General features: G+C 35.8%; 2 protein-coding genes across 3 annotated transcripts in view; one reads left to right on the plus strand and one right to left on the minus strand.

The window, feature by feature from the left end:
- The first annotated feature begins 5 nt into the window (after positions 1-5).
- On the plus strand, positions 6-10,249 carry TTC14 (tetratricopeptide repeat domain 14). Its single transcript, XM_081235801.1, has 12 exons — positions 6-354; positions 830-954; positions 1,054-1,253; positions 2,425-2,509; positions 2,608-2,737; positions 3,056-3,211; positions 3,601-3,672; positions 4,081-4,200; positions 4,305-4,427; positions 6,979-7,096; positions 8,023-8,132; positions 8,948-10,249. The coding sequence occupies exons 1-12, from the start codon at positions 194-196 to the stop codon at positions 9,861-9,863; spliced, it is 2,316 nt and encodes a 771-aa protein (XP_081091927.1). The 5' UTR covers positions 6-193; the 3' UTR covers positions 9,864-10,249.
- A 103-nt stretch (positions 10,250-10,352) lies between these two features.
- CCDC39 (coiled-coil domain 39 molecular ruler complex subunit) overlaps positions 10,353-23,025 on the minus strand; it is a 50,703-nt gene continuing 38,030 nt past the window's right edge. For both annotated transcript variants that reach the window (XM_081235800.1, XM_081235799.1), the window contains 7 exons: positions 21,492-21,615; positions 16,687-16,846; positions 16,155-16,261; positions 15,333-15,473; positions 15,007-15,186; positions 14,782-14,864; positions 10,353-13,619 (listed from right to left, as the gene is read on the minus strand). In XM_081235800.1, the coding sequence (XP_081091926.1) occupies positions 13,466-13,619; positions 14,782-14,864; positions 15,007-15,186; positions 15,333-15,473; positions 16,155-16,261; positions 16,687-16,846; positions 21,492-21,615 (949 nt within the window). In that variant the 3' untranslated portion in view covers positions 10,353-13,465. The remainder of the gene's footprint in view (positions 13,620-14,781; positions 14,865-15,006; positions 15,187-15,332; positions 15,474-16,154; positions 16,262-16,686; positions 16,847-21,491; positions 21,616-23,025) is intronic.

The raw sequence follows: 23,025 nt of genomic DNA on the forward strand, positions 1-23,025 counted from the left end.
GCTGAGTTCCGCGGCACTGCCGCTGGGGGCGGCTCCAGAACACTTCCGGGAGGCTCCTGTGGGGAAGTGTCTGGGTGTCTGCGTCCGGCGGCTTCCTGGCTGCTTCCTCAGCCTCCCGGACGTTCGGGCTGAAGTAGTGGGCACGGAACGGGGTCTGGCAGCCCCCGGTCGTTGGGCCCGTCAGTCTCTAGCCATGGACCGGGACCTTATGCGGCAGTCACTGAATTTCCACGGGCCATCATTGCTCTCCCTGCTCAGGAGCGAACAGCAGGACAATCCGCACTTCCGGAGCCTCCTGGGGTCGGTGGTCGAGCCTGCCCGGGGCCCGCCGCCCCAGCAGCAGTTACAGGGCAGGTAATGGGACGGCGGCGCCGCTGCGAGACGGGGGAGGGGAGGCAGCTCCGGGCTCCACTACCGCAGTCGGGCGGCTGAGTCCTGAAGGAGCAGAGCCGAGGCCGTGAGCCCGTGAGAACTGCGGCGCTAGTTCCGAGGGCAGGATGGAGGAGGGTGCCCACTCCTGGTGTGAGGGCAATGCAGGATGCGGGCTGAACTTTTTAAATCTGGTACTGCACTACCAGAGGCGCGGATTCTTTAGCTAAAATCCCTTGGGCTTGTGTATCTGCCGCGGCTGTCCCTTTTTAAGTTTCCGCGCCCTCCACCTACAGACCGGCGAATGAGGGAATCCTTGGTTAAAACTTTTTTTCGGAGGATGTACGGCCAAGAGTTTAGGACGGACCCGACTGGGCGATGAAAGCCGTGAGCAGAAGCTTGGACTTACTAAAAGGTTTTGCAGGTAAACCAGTTTTCACAAATTTTGTTTCTTTTTAAGAAAAGAGAAGAGAGTTGAAAACGTTGAAATACAAAAATTCATTTCCAAAAAAGCGGATCTGCTTTTTGCACTTTCCTGGAAATCAGATGCACCTACAACTTCTGAAGTTAATGAAGACGATGAAGGTGAGTTTAATCTTAAAATCGTTTGATTGCGGTTTGGTTTAACAGCACTTCAGATGAACACAACACTATTGTTAGTAATTTTGTTAATTATTTTTTCAGAGCATTATGCAGTCATGCCACCTTTAGAGCAATTCATGGAGATACCTAGTATGGACCGGAGAGAGCTCTTTTTTCGAGATATTGAGCGTGGTGATATAGTGATTGGAAGAATTAGTTCCATTCGGGAATTTGGGTTTTTCATGGTGTTGATTTGTTTAGGCAGTGGCATTATGAGAGATATATCCCACTTAGAAATCACAGTAAGTTATTCACTTTTCAGTTATTTGATTGTTTCTGTTTTGGATAAAATGTCATCTCAATGCAAAACTTACGTCTTTGCATCCAGTTGTAATCAAGTGTACCCTACAGACATAATTTTGAGAATTAAAAAAGTATTAATTTATAACAATTAATTAAATAAGTATTAAGTAAAAAATATAAATATAAAGCACCTTTTCTTTTTAAAAAATAATCAGCAGTAATAGAGTTACTTACAGTTTCCGGCACCATTTCTAGTTTTGGGGGGTTTTGCTCCCTTTGGGTGGCAGGGGTGGGGTCCTTTTTTAAACACTCAAAGAGATATCAGTGGAGATGGTGAGATTGATTAGTAGCCTGGGGTTATGTCTTGTAGTTGAACGTGTCTTTAATTAGTATTTAGCATTAGATACTTGTATGTGGATAATTTAGAAACAAATTCTTGTCTTATTTATTCAATATGTGTTTACAATAATTAAATTAAGTGGTTTGTACATTATAATAAGATGCTTTGCCCAAGGTGAATAGACCTAAATTTGAAATAGTATGTCACTTTAATTTAAAAGGTTAGATATTTACTGTGTGTTAAGGCAGATAGAAAGGGAAGAAAAGCAGAAGGTATCACAAACTGGATAACAGACCTAAACTTTGAAGAATTCACATTTCATTTTCTTTGGAACTCAGAGGCACGGATTCTTTAGCTAAAATCCCTTGGGCTTGTGTATCTGCCGCGGCTGTCCCTTTTTAAGTTTCCTCGCCCTCCACCTACAGACCGGCGAGTGAGGGAATCCTTGGTTTTTTTCTCGGAGGATGTACGGCCACGAGCTTAGGACAGACCCGATTGGGCGATGAAAGCCGGTCTACAAGCTTTTAGTTTTATATTTAACAAGCACAAAATAACTTTTTGTTTCATCATCCATACTTATATGTGGTTCCTAAAACTAATTGCAAATTTCATGAGATTTTAGTTTTTGACCTGAATCAGAAAACTTGTTTTATTATGTTTAGGCACAGAAATTATGAATATCCTTATTTAAATTTAGACTCTTGGGTGCTAGTTGTTTTCTTAATGTTCCTGTCAACTATTAGCTGTTTATACTGAACAGCTAGAATAAAAGAAGATACTTCTCACCAAAAAATAGAATGTCTGGTGTTTTACAATACTTCTCATTGCAGGCTCTATGTCCACTAAGAGACGTGCCTTCTCTCAGTAACCACGGGGATCCTTTATCATATTACCAAACTGGTGACATCATTCGAGGTAATCAGTTTCATCATATTAATAAAAAAGTAACAGTTGTCATATTTATGTTAGTTTGCATTGCCTTGTTAATAAACTCAATTTTCTTATTTTTTAAGCTGGAATCAAGGATATTGACAGATATCATGAAAAGCTTGCTGTATCTCTATATAGCTCATCTCTTCCACCACACCTATCTGGTATTAAATTAGGTGTAATTAGTTCCGAAGAACTTCCTTTGTACTACAGGTAATTTATCCACGTTGTCTCAACGAGTTAATTGGAAAACAATTTCTTTGCTAAAAAATAGCAAATTTTGCCCAACTTCTAACAAAGTAGAATTCTAGTTTCTCTTATTTCCAAATATGCCAGTTTTATTTTTATAACCCTTAAATTTCTTCAAACTTGGCAAAAGGAACCAAGTCATTATTGCCACACCTTCATGTACAAAAATGGTCTGAGTATTTAAATCCCATGTGATAATGTTATTTCCTTAATGAAAATGGGACATGCTAATCGTGTTAATCATTTTTATATTTTTGTTGTGACTTTTTTTTTTTTTTTAAGGAGAAGCGTTGAACTAAATAGCAATTCTTCAGAATCCTATGAGAATATCATGCAGAGTTCTTTGGGATTTGTTAATCCAGGAGTAGTTGAATTCCTTTTAGGAAAACTAGGAATAGATGAATCTAATCCACCATCTTTAATGCGAGGCCTGCAAAGGTATAGTAAATCAGTATTATTCTATTAAGTGGTGAGGTCAGTGGTGCTGAAGTCAAAAGCTGCATAACTGAAGAAAATACTCGATTATCCTAAGCTTGCTGCCAAAGTTTGAATGAACTAGGTGATCCCCTCTTTCTGGAATGGAGTCTTTTGTCAGTGATTGATGTGTGCCATTTGACCAGGTAGATGCAGAAAAAATTTATAAGGTGCAGAAAAAGATGCGGAAAAAAATAATATTTAACAATAATAGTCATTCCTGAGAGTTCAAGAATTTTGCTTTGTAAATAGAATACAAATTTCTTGCTTGGGATTCAGTTTTTATCTGTCAGGTGGAGAGATATAGTTACCCTAAAAAGTATTTACAGTTTGACTTTTATTTTCTTTAATAGCAAAAATTTCTCTGAAGACGATTTTGCTTCTGCATTAAGAAAGAAGCAGTCTGCATCTTGGGCTTTAAAATGGTATGAAGACTGTCTTTCAACACTTGCATTAGTCTAAAAGGTTAGGTTAAGGCAAGCATGCTTATGTCATCTTTAAGACCAAATTTGTTTATAAATGAATTTAAATGATACCTTTTTGACATTAGCTTTTTTAAAGGTGTAAATGGTGTTATGTTGTAAACTTTAAAGATTTAAATTTTAGTCGATATTTTTAAGTTTTTAAAAAAGGAATTAGTATATCGATATCTGGATTTCATAAGTATTTGTTATGAAATTATCCAAAGACAGAATACTTCTTAGTTATGTTGGGAATATCAAAGACTACATATTAAACAAATTTGATTTGCTTTAAAATTTTATTCGTGCTGGCATTTTGTTTGGATATTCTGTGAAATATTTATTATGTATGCTTTACAAACACCTTTTTAGTGTGAAGATTGGAGTTGATTATTTTAAGGTTGGACGCCATGTGGATGCTATGAATGAATACAATAAGGCTCTGGAAATAGATAAACAAAATGTGGAAGCTTTGGTAGCTCGTGGAGCATTGTAAGTGGATAATGGGTTTTAAGGAATATTTACAAGGTAAATGTGTATAAGATTTATGAATAGCTCACAAGATTAATTCCTCTAATTTTGTCTCATATCTATAGATATGCAACAAAAGGAAGTCTGAACAAAGCAATAGAAGATTTTGAGCTTGCATTGGAAAACTGTCCAACTCACAGGAATGCAAGAAAATATCTCTGCCAGACCCTTGTAGAAAGAGGAGGGCAGTAAGTGTCAGATTTTGTTTAACAGCAGAGATCTAATATTCAACCAGCTACTATAAAATCTTGGACTTAACATAAGGAAATAGCATCTGTAACTCAGTTCAGACACTCTTAGTTTCAATTTTGGTTGAAAATGTTTTTTAAATATAGTCCTCTATACATTTTCTAGTTCTTTTTTTCCTTCTTTATTACTTAGGTTCTTTAAGATTGGAGATGTTTTAGTGTCTTGACTTCACTGTTCTGAATATTTTCATTACACAGAAATATAAATGTAAAGATACAAGAAATTAGGTAGATCAGATCGGTGCTTTGTGACCGACTGGAGGGGTGGGATAGGGAGGGTGGGAGGGAGGGAGATGCAAGAGGGAAGGGATATGGGAACAGATGTATATGTATAACTGATTCAACTTGTTATAAAGCAGAAACTAGTAAAATAAAATAAAATAAAATAAAAAAAGAAATTAGGTAAATATTCTTTTCCTGGACATACACTAGAAGTTTTTGTTTAATAGACAGAAATTTCTAATTCATTTCATCATTTTAGTAATTATAATGCCAGAAGTATAAGTTGAGAACTCTATAGTTAATTGTGAATAAGATTTCACTGTTGTATTCAGCTTATTGCTCTACTTTGTCCAGTGAAATCCACAAAACTTAGATTAAACGAAGAGCAAAACATTAAGAACAAACCCTATAACCTATCTTACTGTCCTGAGATACTGGCATAATACTTGGCATAGTAGTTTTATCATAAATATTTAATGACTAATAGACTAGTCTAATTTATAAAATATTTTGAAGAAACATAATACTTTAAATATAAATAATTTGCTAACAGTCTGCTTTAATAATTAAAGACCAGTTTATGATTAATAGCATCTTTTTGCTGTTAATTTTTTAAATAGAATCATCTCTTTTCTGTTTCATGAATTTGCCTGATAATTCCAGTTTGTATGATCATTCCAGAACTCCATATAAATAAAATTTTGTAATATTTGTTTTTAACTGATACGAACTTCTAGTTGGACCCAAGTGTTTGGAGCAGCTTTTTACTTTCTCACTAGGTACATAAGCTAGTACCTACTTAAATGTGGTTGTCTTATTATTTACATATTGGTGATTTTTAGCTCAGTGAATGACAACACCATCTTATTCCATCATCCAAGCTGAAAATGTTGATCGTCTTTGGTCCCTTACTCCCCTCATCCAGTCTGACACAAGTGATTCCATTGAACCCACTGGTTTTTAAATTTGTTTTATAGTAATTACTTTTTCGTACTTTCTAAAACCTGAAAATATTTTGCAAAATCCTTTCACTGTTGTGTATCTAAACTTTCTAATTCTCATTTTTCACAACATAGACTTGTGAACATCATCTAATAATTATCCTATCCACAGGCTGGTTGTGATATACACGTATGCCTTGGTATTTCCAACTTTAGCAGTGAATTTTCTGGGAAAATTTTTCTGTAGAAAGGAAAATTCTTCATAAATTACTAGGAAAAGCCAGCCTATATAATTCTGTACTAAAGCTCAAGATCATAGTAAATTTACAGAGGATATCAGTTGATCATGTGTTTTCACATATTGTACTAAAATGCCAATGCTTGACCTACAATATGGCTTTAGTTATCAGTAATAGATTCCTATTCGTTTTTTTGTTTGTTTAAGATATAATTAATGCATAACTTTATATTAGTTTCAGGTTATGTGCAGTATGTGATTAGATATATGTAAATATCATGAAGTATTGACCACAGTAAGTCTGGTTAACTTCCATCATCATACATAGTTAAATTTTTTTTTCTTGTGATGAGAACTTTAAGATGTACTCTCTTTGAAACTTTCAGATATACAATATAGTATTAACTATAATCACCATGATGTACATTACATCCCCAGGACTTTATCTTATAACTGGAAGTTTATAAGATAAACCACTTTCATCTACTTTGCCCACACCCCGACGTCTGGCAACCACCAGTCTGTTCTCTATATCTTTGAGTTCAGTTTTTCTGATTTGTTTTATGTGGTTTTATATTGTCTTTTTACCAAAAAAAAAAAAAATAGCTGTAAAAGTACAATATTTAAGTATTGTTCAATTTGAAAATAATTTGCCGGGCTTCCCTGGTGGCTCAGTGGTTAAGAATCTGCCTGCCAATGCAGGGGACATGGGTTCAAGCCCTGGTCCGGGAAGATCCCACATGCCGCGGAGCAACTAAGCCCGTGTGCCACAACACTGAGCCTGCACTCTAGAGCCTGCGAGCCTAGAGTCCGTGCTCTGCAACAACAGAAGCCACCGCGATGAGAAGTCCACACACCGCAACAAAGAGTAGCCCCTGCTCACCGCAACTAGAGAAAGCCCGACACAGCAATGAAGACCCAACACAGTCAAAAGTAAAATAAATAAATTAATTTATTTAAAAAAAAAGTAATTTGCTGAACATGGTTTTTCCCCTAATAAATTCTCTCATATACACCTCTGCCGTATATGCATATTTGAGGACTTCTAATTTTTACCCAAAAAAAAGCTAAATTTTCCTTTCTAATTTAGGTTAGAAGAAGAAGAAAAGTTTTTAAATGCTGAAAGTTACTATAAGAAAGCTTTGGCTTTGGATGAAACTTTTAAAGATGCAGAGGATGCTTTGCAGAAGCTTCATAAATATATGCAGGTGATTCTTTATTTCCTCTTAGAAATTTAATGAGATTTGAAATTAATGCCAAAACTTAACTTTCTTCTAGGGAAAACTATTCTAGATCATTTAATTAAGGCATTATGAAAAGTTTTTTAGATAGAGCTTTTCTTAATTGGGTTTGACATTGCTTCATAGTTTTGTTAATACTCAAAAGTAAAAATAGCCCTGTGAAAAAATTCCCATTGCCTAAATTTGGTATGTGGATTTGAGAACTGTCGTTGTAGTGAGCTTTCCTGGTGGTTACAGAATTCAGTATTGTTACTGTAATTGAGCTAATTTTAAAAAACCTTTTTGAGAAATATTTTAAACTGTCTTTTCCTGTAATACTGATGATGATGTTTTCTCATGCATTTTCTTCTGAATTGGACCATTGCTGCTGTGTCTGTGACATCTGGTGCTGCTCATCCCCATCCTCAAACTGGAAAATGATTTCTTATATAATCATGCATCCAACTGGGCTGTGCTATTTTTTAAATGGTTTGTATTTGAACATGGTGATTTCCCCCTCAATTCACCTTAATGGAATTTCTTTATTTGAATTTTATTTATAAAATTTGTGTCCTGTTTAAATTTTTAATGGTTTTTAATAATTTTTCATGTATTTTATTTTTTCCCTTTCTTGCACTCTGGGTCATGGGTTTCGATGCAATGGCTTCCCCTTTTTTCATGGAATACCAACTGCAATTGGTCCTCAATACTGTTCTGGCTGTTCCAATGATTAATGCCAAACACCTGTGTGATTAATTTTTATATGTTAAAAATATTTGTTTAATGCTGGATATATGGTGATTTGGGTATACCACATTTGGTTTCTGGTTGGGGGGTTGGTCTTTTGAAAACTGGGTTTTATATGTTCTGCTATTTTTAACGTGTGGTTTTTTCCGATATCTGGGTTCTAAAAGAAATCTTTGGAATTAAGAGAAAAACAAGCTGAAAAGGAAGAAAAGCAGAAAACAAGGAAAATAGAAACAAGTGCAGAAAAGTTACGTAAGCTTTTAAAAGAGGAGAAAAGGTAAACTATGATATTCAGTATTCTTAAACTTAAAAGCAAGTACTGAGTTGAACCAAAGTGCCATATGGGAGGTAAAGTAAGTAAAACATAAAAGTGTTTCAAGTCGTAATCAATGATTCTTAGCAAGTATGTATACCATAAATTTTTCTATAAAAGACATAAAGCAAAGTAGAACGGAAGGCTAGAATTCTGCAAAAAAAAAAATTAATCTTAGAATTAAAATATGTAAGTCATTTTAATTATCTGTATTTTAGGGAGAAATGGTTTAGAACTAGAGCAGTAATTTTCAACTGGGAGCGGTTTTGTCCCCCAGAGGACATCTTTGGTTGTCATAACTGGTAGAGTGCTATTGGCATCTAGAGGGTAGAGGTCAGAGATGCTGCTAAACTTTCTACAATGATGTAGGATTCCCCCACCACCACCCTACCCTCCCAGCAAAGAATTATTGGGCCAAAAATGTTAATAGTACTGAGGTGGAAAAACTAAGAACTAGAGGTAGCCAAATATAAAACCTCAATTCTCTCCTTTATGTATTCATAATGGTCTTAAATTTTTAAGGTAATATGGGAAATGTCACTGTGTCTTTCAGAAATGATGGATTTGCTTACAGTGACAACTGTCTACACAAGTATTTTTTTCCAAAAGTCATGACATGGTAAAATTGGATCTTGTAGTAACTAGGATTATTATTATAATTCCTTATCTAAGCCACAACTTTTATGAAAATATTTAGAATAAAATAGAACTAAAATCTTTATGGATAATTAAACATTTTTATACTCAACATATCTGATGAGTTAACTACATTTTTTTAGGCTAAAGAAAAAAAGAAGAAAATCAACTTCTTCCTCTTCAAGTGTTTCTTCTGCTGATGAATCAGTTTCTTCTTCTTCATCCTCTTCCTCTTCTGGTCACAAAAGGCATAAGAAACATAAGAGGAATCGCTCAGAGTCTTCTCGAAGTTCCAAAAGGCATTCAGCTAAGGCATCCTCAAATCAGGTAGATCAGAATAAGAAAGATGAGTGCTTCCCAGTTCCAGCCAATACTTCAGCATCTTTTCTTAACCAAAAACAAGAAGTGGAAAAACTACTGGAAAAGCAGGATAGGTTACCATATCAAAAGAAACAGGTAAAAGAAAAAGATAGATGCCCTCTTTCTTCATCTTCAGTTGAAATTCCGGATGATTTTGGAGGTAGGTCTGAAGATCCAAGAGATTTTTATAATAGCTATAAAACTCAGACAGGTAGTAGCAAAACAGAAAAGCCACATAAATCAGAAAGACATTTTTCCAGTAGAAGGGATTCCTCAGATTCCTTCTATAGGAATTCAGAGGACAAGATAAAAATTTATGGTTATAGAAGAGAGAAAGATACAGAAGGAAGAAAAGAACACTATAGAAGGTGGGAGCCAGGTTCCATGAGATATTCCACTTCACCAGCAAGCTCAGACAACTCTTGGAAGTCAGTTGAAAAATATAAAAAATACACTTATTCTGGATCACGTGATTTCAGTAGACATGAGCAAAGATATCAATTAAATAAAAATCAAGGAGAATATGAAAGAGAGGGTAATTATGAGGAGGATATTAAAACAGAGGTTCCAGAAGAGGGACTAAGTAGCAAAGAACATTCAGAAAGTGGAGTTAAAAAAAATTTACCTCAAAATTTACTCAATATATTTAATCAGATAGCTGCATTTGAGAAAGAAAAAGGAAATAAGCCAAAAAATTAATATGCCAAGGCGATCAGCACCATTAACACTAAAGGCTTTTAATAAAAGGTTTTGGTCTTTTAGTAATAACAGTCCAGTGCAGAAATATCTGCTCCTGCAGTTATTTTATTTGTAGAGACTACAGAAATCAAGTGCTTTTTATAGCAATCCTCAAAGTATATTTGTTTCAGTTGTAGGTCCCCTTTTCATAGCTTGATTTTTTTCAGGCTTTTCTTGTGTATGTTTATGTACAGTTATTTCTTACTCTGATGATTTAAACTTCTTCACCTGAAGATAACACTCTCAAAGTATTGTTTCTTCATTGTATTATGGTGTGTGAGAATTTCTTGGGTCCACCTTATCCTGCTGTTTGAGAGAATATTAAATTTGTGCAGTGAACACTTGGATCGTTTTTATCAAAAATTATTTCATTCTCTCCTCTGTTAAATTAAAAGCTCTTGACTTTTGAAACAAATATATTTGAATGTTTCATAAGTACCATTTTATATTCATTGTTTAAATATTAAGTTTTTTGCATAACTTTTATCTTAAAATGGTAGATTATCTGTCTTGTCTAATTGACCTCTAAACCCTGATTTAATTAAAATGGTTTATGTATCAGCTGTTTAACAGGTACCTTAGGAATAAAGCCATGAAAGTTGACTAGGGGCCCATTTTACTTATTTCTCTTTTTCTCCCCCCTTCTTGCTAGCAATATAGCACTAAGAAATTTCTTTAAATATTGGCAGGACCCTAAGAGACTACATTCCAGGCAAAAATAGATCAGAGTAGGAAAGAGTTCTTTTAGCAAAACAGCAGCGGCAAGTGAAACACACTATAAATCTGGTCTTCCACTATGGGAAAGGAAGTTAGGAAACTGTCCTAGTATTGCAAATGTCCAGTTGGGAAGGCACTGGGCCTGTTTCTAAATAGCCTAGAGCTGGCCTGCATTTCTGCTTTTCTTCCTTAACACCTCTCCTCTGATACCTCCTTTCTTAGAGTCTGAATAAATGACCAGGCTGACAGAGCCTGGGCTTAGAACAAATTTCAGCAACTAGAGCTGAAGAAAGAATGGACTTGGATCATAAGGATCCTCCCCAAATTATTGAAAACAGTATAGATAGGGATAGAGATAGATATAAATAGAAGTCATAGGTGTTTATAATGGGCTTTAGAATCTTTCCAACTCATGATGACACTGGATGGGTGGGTTGGAGGGTAGTGAGTATCCATCTACAAAGGTCTAAGTGACAGAGAATGATAGAGGAAGAAGACAGTCCTTGTTCTGTCTTGGAGTTTCTGCCAACAGTAAAATACCAAAAGTTAGTATAACTGGATGTGGACTATTTGTGACCTTCAGACTTCAGTGATGGGAGCCTAATGAAAAAGCTCAAATTTGTTTTACAATGGAACAGAAAAAGAAACTGGTCAAAAACAATAGGTAATGGCAGTAGAAATCAGTCAGTCACTTGGCCATTAGTCTTTGCACCAAGAAATTTATCTGAAAAGAGTCCCTAGTTCTTTCTGTGTATTAATAGTTCTGGTATCATCCCTGTGTAGTCCTACATAGTGGTGTTTTTAGAGTGGAAACTCTTTTGACATACTGCACCTTGACCTTTAGGAATTGCTAGCACAGCTTCAGGATTTTACACACACTTTTTAAATAAAATCTCTTTGAGCATCACTATCAACCAGCATTGTCATTTTCCAAAGCGTTTTTGTGGCTTAATGTTACATTCAGTTACAAAAAATTAGGATAGTATCTTATACAACAGCCTGCCTGAATTTAGAAATTCCATCTTCCCCAAAGCTTCTTTCCTGGGATATATTAAGCAGATTATATAAGATAATTTATAAGGATATATTCAGGAAGCCCATCACAGAAAAAAAATATATTATTGGAGACTTACTTGTGAAGAATCCCTAGTGGTATCTTCAGCTCTTTTTTTCCCTGAACATTATGTCTATAGTTTGTACGTACCCAGGCAGTATCTTGGTTTGCATAAGTAGATGACTTTCTAACACAGCAGGTGAATGTTAGGATAACTCTAGATTTGGAGATAATGGGGTTGATCCCTTGTCTCACCATTTAATATTATTACACTGAACTTGGAACTTACTTTATTTAAGAGTTAAATGTAGACTTGCATGCTGGCTTGAGAACCTAACCATTCCACAAATACTGTGCTAGGCTTTGGTTGGTGACTCAATAATAGGTAGAAGTTACTGTGCAATTCCTATGTATCAGGCCCTGTGCACTTTGTATATATTATCTGATTATTTCAATAAACTTTTGATATAGATAACTCTTACTGTCTCTATATTACAAATGAGGAAAAAAGCATAAAGTAACTTTCCCAAGGTCAGAGAACTAGTAAGATACAATTCCTGCCTTCATAGAATACAGTGTTTAATATTTCAACTTCCAAGTAATTTACAAAGTAAAATAGGGCAGAGAATGAGAACTCTGAACATTTGAAGTGACCATAAGTTTAATCAGTTTTTAGATCTTATAAATCTCACTTACCAGAACAGTGTTTTACGAAACAATATTCAGCTTTTTACCCATCTTATTCATTGGACTTGGCCATGCCTTTTGCTGGCTATTACTAAAAATGATAATAAAATACTCTAGTGGTCAGGAGAAACTACTGCCTTTCAGAAGGAATTGCAAGTGACAGTTCTAAACAATGACAATTGTCATAACAAATATTTTTTTCCAAGGTTTGAAGGAGACAGTACTCATTTAGGTACATAGATCCTGATAAATTTATTTGAAAACCAGTTTTATAACATCATAGTCATACTTCAGGAATTCAAACTGTTGGGCACATGTTATGATAGAGTATTGACTGAAATAACTAATTCTTAATCTGGTAGTCTACCTTCACTGCAAATTTATGGAATTCCTATTGCAAATCTAATTACGCTTAGCTTTCTTTAAATTGTTTATTAAATCAAGGAAATCTTGAAAACACATTCTTGGTTGTATCTTGAGAGCAAAATCTTTAATGTGTGACTTCCTTCAAGATCAGAATGGACTACTTCCTAGAAATTGAAGCTGCACTTTTATTGATACAGTGGTTCTCTTTCCTATCAGTTGTTCTCTTGGTGGGGGGAGGGGGAGAGGTAATGCCATTTTTTGACTAAAAATTTTTTAATTATACTAAAGGAAGAAACTAACAGATTTCTTCCCCCAAAGTCTGGGAAGTATGTTTCTTTTAATAAAACCTAATTTCAGGATCTTCCAGGGTAAAAGAGATACAACAAACAAAAGTGGGAAATATCATAACCCTATGCTTATATAACATGTATCCTTGTTAAGAATCTGTTCTTACTGCTTTCCCTCTATGTGAAAAAAATAGTAGGAAAAGAGCTAAGAAAATTAAACATTTCTTTGGCTTATTTGGACCCAAATAGCTTGACTTTTTTTTTTTTTAACAGTTTTTATATTTTCCACTGGATAAAACTTTTGTCTGGTCATATTGTATTTCTAACACTATTTCAGTAGGCCTGTATATCAGTATAAGGCACCCAAAAGCATAGAGTGGGATATACTATTTTAAAATTATGAGATTTTTGGTTTTGTGTTTACAACTTGTTCAAAAGAGAGATTAAAATGTTTATTTGCTGCTCTTTTTGCTTTTACCATTACTGTAGCCACTGCTAGCACTAGTTGGTCTAGAAGTGCTGCCAGTTAGTGAAGAGGCTGGGAAGTTCAGCTCTAATACTTTAATTGAAGTCTGAGAAGCAGAAGTACTTGTACTCTTAGATGACCTAGAATAAAACCAGAATTACTGTAATTTAATTCAAAATTTTTATTTTAGTAGAGACCCCCTCATTAATGACAAAAGATGCCATAATCCCACAAGTAATTAAAGAGATCAAAAAAAGATACACTATTAATAGTGCTAATAATTTTAAAAGCATCACCATTAGTATATCAAGAAATTAGTTTAAAAAGGAAAAGCTGATAAAGTTTCAAACCAGTAGAAAAATAGTTCGACAAATATATTTCTATTGATATATGAAAAATGTTTTCAACTATAACCAATTTAGAGATAAAATCATTAGGTATTAAAAGTTTGCAAAAATCATTAAAAGGTAACAAAAACAGGCATGGGAAGTTGGGTGCTGGCAGGAGTGATTAAAATGATAGGTTATATAATTTAAACCAAAAAGAAGAAAGTGAAGGGCCTATTGACAAGATAAAGTGGTGGTAACTATCCATACAATTGTAAATACTAAGATTTTTAAATATATCTTTATGAAAGTACTGGGATGTTCAAGTGGCTGCTCACCGTGTTTACATAGAAAGTGTTTTTGTTTTGTTTTACTTAAGCACTATCTTAGGAAATCCTTTCATGACATCTCTTCGCAGAGTAATGAAAAGTAATATGGCTGCTGAATGTGGGAGATGGGAAATTTTAAAATTAGGATCATCATTAAAAATTATTATTTTGTCAGCAAAGCACAAGAGTGTTGACTAAATGTCTACTTGATGATAGAATTCTGTATAAAACTAAACTGCAAAAGTAAAGAATAATTTCCTTTTTAGCAAAATTAAGCAGCATAAATTTCTGACTCCTGAAGATTTTACAGTGGATTTTAATAATAAGTCTATACAACCAAGTTGCCCTTTTATGGTTTAATAAATTCTCCCCATATTCAGGGATGACCATGCTAAATGTACCCTCCAAAATCTCACCCTGCTTTATCCTACTGAGATAGCTGCTAGTCACAAAGCACTTATGCCAAAATGAAAATAACACCAGACAGAAGTCAGAAGGAAAGAGTCTTGCCCTGCTGGCTGTTTTCTGTGTATGTGACACTGACATATGCCATAGCTGTGGCATGTGGAAGTAGCTGAGTTCACTTAGGATGGAAGCTGTGAGAGTTGTAGGTAAGTAAGGAGATGGTGTTTTCTCCTTCCACTTACCTTGCTGATACCAGTGAAGTCTGGGAAGATCTAGAACTGTGACGACTCCCTTTAGTACTAGCTGTAGGTAGTGCTAAACCACTCTGGAAGGATAGTCAATAGCAATCAGTACCACTGCATTTTAGAATATTTTTCATTAAACTTCACTTTATGATGAATACCATAAATTTTTTTTGTGAAATGTTTAAGAAATATTTATATTTAACTAGAAGATACTCTTATTACCTGTTGAAAGTATGTTTGAAGGATAATACCAATCTCAGCATTTTCTTCTGTGATATCAACTAACATTTCATCAATGATCTTGTGAAACTGTTTCGCTTCACGAAGTTTGATGTCTTGTTCTTCTAGTGTTTCATCTTTCGTGTCTTTCAAAAGACGGATTTCCTTGATGAGTTTTGCACACTGTTGGTCAACAGTAGTCAGTTATTATTTAAACCTGTTTTCTAGAACTTAATATTTTTTAATGGGTGAAGGAGGGTTTGGGGTTACCAATTGGAACTCCAAAAAAATATAAATGTGACAGGTCAGTTTTTAAAAGTTATCAATACCTGTTTAGTTACTCTCTCTAATTTTGGCTTCTGCTCCTCAGTTGCTCTCCTTAGTTGAAGTGTGCAAGCTTGCTTCTCTGATATTTTTTCTTTGACATTATTTGTTAAATGTTCTATAACTTTTAAAGTATTTTCCATGCTCTGCAGAAAATAAAGTATTAACATACTTATTGGTTAGGATCAGAAATAACTTTTATAACTTCCAAGTATGCATTTAATTTTGATTCATTTATTTTTGTATGCAATGTACATTCTGTTGGTAGATAATATGTATAATGGCTTTATGGATTAAGTTTTATATATAATTCCACTGGAAAGTATTTTTATGGTATTTGGGAGAAAAATAAACAATTCAAACAGTGACTGTTGAAAGCATACAATTTTCAAAGATTCCTAATTCATATCACCTGTTCCTTCAACTTTATTAGTCAAAAAAAAAAACTAAATGTTTATAGAGCCTGCTTATTACCAAGCACGTTGTTTTCTTATCTTTCAGACTTCTAAGGAACAATCTTTAAGGTGATCTTAAAGGATTTAAGTGAAATAAAGTTCATTAAATAAAAGGTTAGTGGATAGATCATAATTAGCTAGCTATGATTCATCAGCTAATCTACAAGTAATTATCAGGAGTCTAACCTACACTTTAGCACTGGGATTTTAACTAATTTAGTTAATACTTTGATCACTTATTTTTTTCTCATTTAAATGAGACATCTCTCACTATCTAATTCTCTAAAAAATTGTCTTTGTACAAGATAACAAGGAAGAATAATGATAGTTAACTTTTACTAAGGTCTTGTTACTAAAGCCTGTAGAATTTACCTGGATATCTTCCTGTAGTTCTCTGATTTGTCTTTGTTTGTATCTGTGTTTTTCATCAACAGCTCTCTTTTGTTCTTCTAGTTGAATTTTTACCTCATACTCAGCACCTAGAATTTAAAGAATTTTTGCTTTAAATTTTTAACATGCTGTGTAGAAAGCAAGCTTAAAGTCTTACATAAATTAAACTTTTAACATTTTTTTAATGAAAGGTTAAATTCCTTATGTCTAGTTGTTGAAAAACAGGGCATGAAATAACTATTTTTATTTTTTCAACATAGAGCAGCCAATATGCTGTTCTCTTCAGATTTGAAATTAATCCCCTAGAGAAGTGATATGCCATATCACTAGCAGTAATAATGGAAATAACACCTTAGCACTTATTTTAAACGAGGGGGATGATTAGTTTTTCCAACTGAATCAAACATAATACACTTTTGTTTTCCTTGTCTCATAGTGTTCCTCTTTTTAAGATAAATAATTGTACAGCTTTCATTGCATGTATATTTTAAAAGTTTTAATAATTCCTACATACTAGATGGAGTCACTTTCTTAAAAGATTGTTTATAATTGTTGTTGCAGCTGTTCAGCACTTGCAAGGTGTTTCCTAGAGCATAGATTTCTTTTTCAGCTTTGTTGATCTTAGCATCCAAACTGTCACCTTCCCTTTGAAGTTCTTCTTTTTCTTGAGCAGCCTATGAAAAATGGAATAGATTGGTTAAAAGTATCATGGGGAAGAATGTCTGTTTTCAGGGCAGGAAATAGTTAACACAACAATGCCAATTTGCCGTGGGGCCTACATTCAGCACCAAGCATTTATTTCTTGCACCTGATTTAAAGTAAAAGACCAAATCCTCAAGGCCTTCCAAATATAGCACATAGGATACAAAAGCATGATGACAATGTAGTGACCAACCAAAGCTTACATGAAAACTCTCCAACAAAAATGAACGAAAAGTTAAGCAGGTATGAACTTTACTGAGAAGAGAAGGTTAGCTAGAAGAGGTTTCAAACTAGATACTAAATAGAATGTATGTTTCTCACCTGAAAGTGGCTTGGCACGCTCTCATTTTAAGTCTTAGTGGTAAAAGAGGTGAAAAAAGTATACCCATAAAGTGTTGCATATTTTTTAAAAGAAAAATACTGCATGATCCTACTTACATGAGGTACCTAGAGTAGTCAGATTCACAAAAACAAAGTAGATTGGTGGTTACCAGGAGTTTTGGAGAGGGAGAAATGGGGAGTTATTGTTCAATGGGTACAGTTTCAGTTTTGAAAGATAAAAAAAAGTTCTGGGAATGGCTCTTGTGTTGACTGTACAACAATATGAATATACTTAATACCACTGAACTGTACACTTAAAAATTATTAAAACAGCAAATTTTATGTATAAACACATTTTTTTTTTTTTTTTTTTTTTTTGCGGTATGTGGGCCTCTCACTGTTGTGGCCTCTCCCGTTGCGGAGCACAGGCTCCGGACGCACAGGCCCAGCGGCCATGGCTCACGGGCCCAGCCGCTCCGCGGCATGTGGGATCTTCCCGGACCGGGGCACGAACCCGTGTCCCCTGCATCGGCAGGCGGACTCTCAACCACTGCGCCACCAGGGAAGCCCTAAACACATTTTTTAAAGTTTTAATTAGATAATTGTGATAAATATGGCTAGAAAAAGTGAAGTCTGTAAATTGCTGAAAACCAAAAATTCCTCAGTGAGTGAACATACTCAGTGACTTTTTCCAGCTTAACTGTGTCACTGAGCTAGGCCTTCTAGAATTGTACCCAAACAGTTCCAAAGAACTCCAGTTAAGGGTTGAGAGGGATAGCATGCATATATATTTAAAAGCGCTCCCAAGAAAAGATGCTCAGCATCGCTAATCATTAGAGAAATGCAAATCAGAACTGCAGTGAGGTACCACCTCACACCAGTCAGAATGGCCATCATCAAAAAGTCTAAAAATAACAAATGCTGGAGGGGGTTTGAAGAAAAGGGAACCCTCCTACACTGTTGCTGGTAATGTAAATTGGTTCAGCCACTATGGAGAACAGTATGGAGGTTCCTCAAAAAACTAAAAATAGAGCTACCAGGGCTTCCCTGGTGGCGCAGTGGTTGAGAGTCCGCCTGCCGATGCAGGGGACACGGGTTCGTGCCCCGTTCCGGGCAGATCCCACATGCCGCGGAGCGGCTGGGCCTGTGAGCCATGGCCGCTGAGCCTGCGTGTCCGGAGCCTGTGCTCCTCAACGGGAGAGGCCACAACAGTGAGAGGCCCGCATACCGCAAAAAAAAAAAAAAAAAAAATAGAGCCACCATATGATCCAGCAATCCCACTCCTGGGCATATATCCAGACAAAACTATAATTCAAAAAGATACATGCACCCCTATGTTCATAGCAGCAGTATTCACAATAGCCAAGACATGGAAACAACCTAAGTGTCCAGCAACAGATGAAAGGATAAAGAAGATGTGGTACATGTATACAATGGAATATTACTCAGCCATAAAAGAGAATGAAATAATGCAATTTGCAACAACATGGATGGACCTAGAGATTATCATACTAAGTGAAGTAAGAAAGAGAAAGCTAAATATCATATATCACATATATGTGGAATCTAAAGTATGACACAGATATCTATGAAACAGACCCACAGATACAGAGAACAAACTTGTGGTTGCCAAGGGGGAGGGGGGTGGGGGATGGAAGGAGTGGGAGTTTGGGATTAGCAGATGCAAACTATTACATATAGGATGGATAAACAAAGTCCTGTATAACACAGGGAACTATATTCAATATCCTGTGATAAACCATAATGGGAAAGAATATTAGAAAAAGAATATGTATAGCTGAATCACTTTGCTATACAGAAGAAATTAACATTGTAAATCAACTATACTTCAATAAAATTTAAAAAAATAATGGAAGTGCCAAAACCCATTTTTAGTCAAAATCAACTAATAATTTCATTGGTAAATTTATTTAATCCCAAGTATCTGTATTTAAACCAGAATGTGGTCACTGGAATTTTTTTTTGGTAATGTTTCAGTTCTTAACATTTTCAATTATTTGTTTTATTATGCTTCAAGATATGTTACACATTTTTATAGCAAATAATACATAATAAAAAATTAAGCTTACCAAAGAAAATAACGTTCTTAGGTAAATTACATCTAATTCTTTCGAGTTGAGTCTAGAATTAGCAAACATTTCATTCAAAATGTAGGGGGAGAAAGAGCTAGAATGAATCAAAACAGCTAGATTTTAGTTGTGGATTTCCTACTAGTAAGCTGAGTAACATTAAGTCATTTACTTCCCTACTCCAAGGTCAGTTTGTTTGTCAAATAAATGGGTTGAGTTTGTTCAGTTATACAAAATCCTGATCTAATTCCATAAAAACCTTAGACTTCTAAACAGTGGTAAACAGAAAATCAGTCAGAGGTGTGCACTCCTGTAGAATCAGATAATCCCTGGAGGGCCCACTAGAAAATGCCAAGTCTTCGGTGTCACCATGCAGTGGCATCATTGTACACCCACTGATTGCTTTTGCCCATTTTCAGACCATGGATAATTTTTCTCAACATAAGCCAGATTGACTTTAGTTATAAAGAAATGTTTCAGTTTTACACATCTGGCACATGTGAAGTGTTATGAGTAAAACATTTAAATATGCTGACAACAAAAAATGGGAATAACTGTGTGGCAAGCTATGGACCCTGGAGGAAAGTGAAGTATGACATCAGGAAATTAAGAAAGGCAACTGATAGCCATGATTAATTTCACATATTCACTATAGTGGCATAGAAGGAATACTCTTCCTCATAAAATTTGCCTGTTTTCCTGAGAAGTGGTTACTTCATCAACATCATCATCATAACACCAATAACGGTAATGACAGCTAATATTCATTGAGAGCTCATTTTGTTCCAGGCACTGTTTTAAGGGCTTTACATATATTTTCTCATTTACTTCTTACAACAAAAGTAACAATATTACCCTAATTTTGCAAGTGAGTAAACTAAGACCCCAAATGGTTAAATAACTTATTCAAGGTCACCTACCTAATCAGTGATAGAACCAAGGCATGCATGGACAAAAGCACTATAACACCCGTGCTTTTATGTAACTCATCAGAGCCCTTGTTGGTAGAGAAACTTAGCTGGAATTGCAACATCTATCTACTTCCCATCATTTAACAGACTAGAGCCTACAATTCACCCCTTGGGAACCTTCAAAACCTGAGAGGAGGAAAGTCCTGTTAATAGTGGGCAGAAGCCTCGCATACTAAATACTGATGAGTTATAAGAAGGGTTTGAGAGCTGGGACTCATTTCTCATATAGGTTTGGTGGAATTTCCTGAGGCAAAGTGGCAGACATATCACACAGTGTAGTATGTTAGGGGCAGCCTTAAAGAAGGGCTACAGAAGGAAACTTAGAAGATTAAGTAGAAGTTCAAATGGGGGGTGCATCCACAAGGGCCATCCTCTAAAGGTGTGAATTGGAGATCTCTTTCCCACTCCTATCCATGTATGATACAGGAAAAATGACCTAAAGTTACAATCTCCATTCCTTCTTTGAACTGTTCTGAGTAACTTCCCAGACGTCTCTGCAAAGGAAATCACACCTGTTCATGGTATTTTCTACAAGGGAAAGATGAATATAGCAGTAGTCAGGAAGGAAATTGCATCCAACTCCTGATCACTTCTAAATTTCCCTTTAGGGTTACAAGGTACAGATAATCACGAGATGGCAGACAACTCTCAAAACATCAGAAAAAACAGAGTAGGTTCACCTGATCTGTTTGTCTCCCACCTAAAACGAAAGCAAAGGAACAGCCCTCTTCCTCTCTGGCTATCTGCCATACCAGGACAGCAATAATAAACTGGAGTGTAAGATTCAGAGATAGTGTAGCTCTAGGTGACAATAAAGTCTAGGCTGTGGTCATATGAGTGCATGACTACAGTGAAGTAAAGCTTTGAGCCTGAGGTTTTGAACAGGTTGTCACAACATGTTAAGGACACCCAGAGTGATAGTGGGTCTTAGAGTAAAAGAGATTATGAACCTTGAATAAATGAGGGGAAAAGACATGACACAAATGATAGCAAAAAAAAAAAAAAGTGTCAGAGTGGTCCAGACCTCTCTTTGACCTCGTGTATAAAACTAATAATGCTTCAGTACCTCCATCTAGCAACTCATGTTTTATGACCTAATTAAGCGTAATAGCTACTGGAGTGCTATGAAATTTGAAATTTCATGGCAAAAAAAATTTGCCATTTTGGTTTTTAACAAAGAGCTAAGAAAGAATGAATACTTCATTCTATCACAACTGTAAATCCATTAAGATTACCTTTATTACATAATAGGCCTGGGTTTTCTCCTCTTCTCCCTCAGGAGGCAGCATAACAACAGTAAGAATTTCATATCTATTCTTCAGCTTATCAATTTTACTTAGCCGCTCAAGAAACTCAGCACTAGTATGAAAAGGAAAAGAAAAATTAAACACTGAAAAACAATATACTTTTAAAGGACTACTGTTCTTACAGAAGTCTTGTGTTAACTACTGAACTGTGTTACTACTGAACTCAAAGTTTAAATATATTCTCACATTACAATTTTATAATTCAGTGTGAAGGGTCTCAGATTTCACCCAATTTGAAAGCTAACCAGTTAGCCTGCCACAGTTTCATGGATGCTGGCAAAAAACACGAGATTTCTGGGTCAGAGGAAAAGGCCTTTATCACTCATGGCATACCAAGTAGCATGAGCCTCCTATTTGCATTAGTTCCCCTCGCTCCCAAAGTGTCCCGCAGGTGAGGAGGAGCTCAAATGGATGCAGCACATACAGCAGGTTTATGACACAACTGAAGAACCTCAAGCTTAGTTAATCCAAATATTTTATAATGGAAAATAAGCAAACATACCTAACCTTTGCTGCAGAGGGAGATACTATCTCTAGCTCCCAAGGCTGCTCACTATCCAAACATCTTTTAAAAGATGGTCCAGTGCAAATCAAAACCACAATGAGATGTCACCACACACCCATGAGAATGGCTACTATCAAAAAGACAAAAAAAAAAAAAAAACCAACATGGTATTGGTGAGGAAGTGGAGAAACGGAACCTTTAAGCACTATTAGTGGGACAGCAAAATGGTGCAAATGCTATGGAAAGCATGGCAGTTCCTCAAAAAATTAAAAATAGAAGAGCCATATGATCCAGCAATCCCACTTCTGGGCCACTTCTGGGTATATATCCTAAAGAATTTAAAGCAGGTTCTCAAAGAGATATCTGCACACCAATGTTCATATGTTTTTCACAAAAGCCAAGATGCGGAAGCAAGCCAAATGCCCATGGACAGACAAATGAATAAGATACATAAAATGGGGGCTTCCCTGGTGCCGCAGTGGTTGAGAGTCCGCCTGCCGACGCAGGGGACACGGGTTCGTGCCCCGGTCCGGGAAGATCCCACATGCCGCAGAGCGGCTGGGCCCGTGAGCCATGGCTGCTGAGCCTGCACGTCCGGAGCCTGGGCTCCGCAAGGGGAGAGGCCACAGCGGTGAGAGGCCCGCGTACCGCAAAAAAAAAAAAAGATACATAAAATGGAATATTATTCAGCCTTAAAGAAGAAATTCTGTCACATTCTACATGGTGAAACTTGAGGACATTATGCTAAGTGAAATAAACCAGTCACAAAAAGACAAATACTACATGATTCCACTTATGTGAGGTATCTGAAGTAGTCAAATTCATACAGAAAGAATAGTGGCTACTAAGGGCTGGGGGAAGGGGGAAATGGGAAGTTAATATTTAATGGGTATAGAGTTTCAGTTTTACAAGATGAAAAAGTTCTGGACATCCGTTGCTCAACAATGTGAAAATATA

This window comes from Mesoplodon bidens, assembly GCF_964165515.1.
Source record: "Mesoplodon bidens genome assembly, chromosome: 5".
In the NCBI taxonomy this organism is placed as follows: domain Eukaryota; kingdom Metazoa; phylum Chordata; class Mammalia; order Artiodactyla; family Ziphiidae; genus Mesoplodon; species Mesoplodon bidens.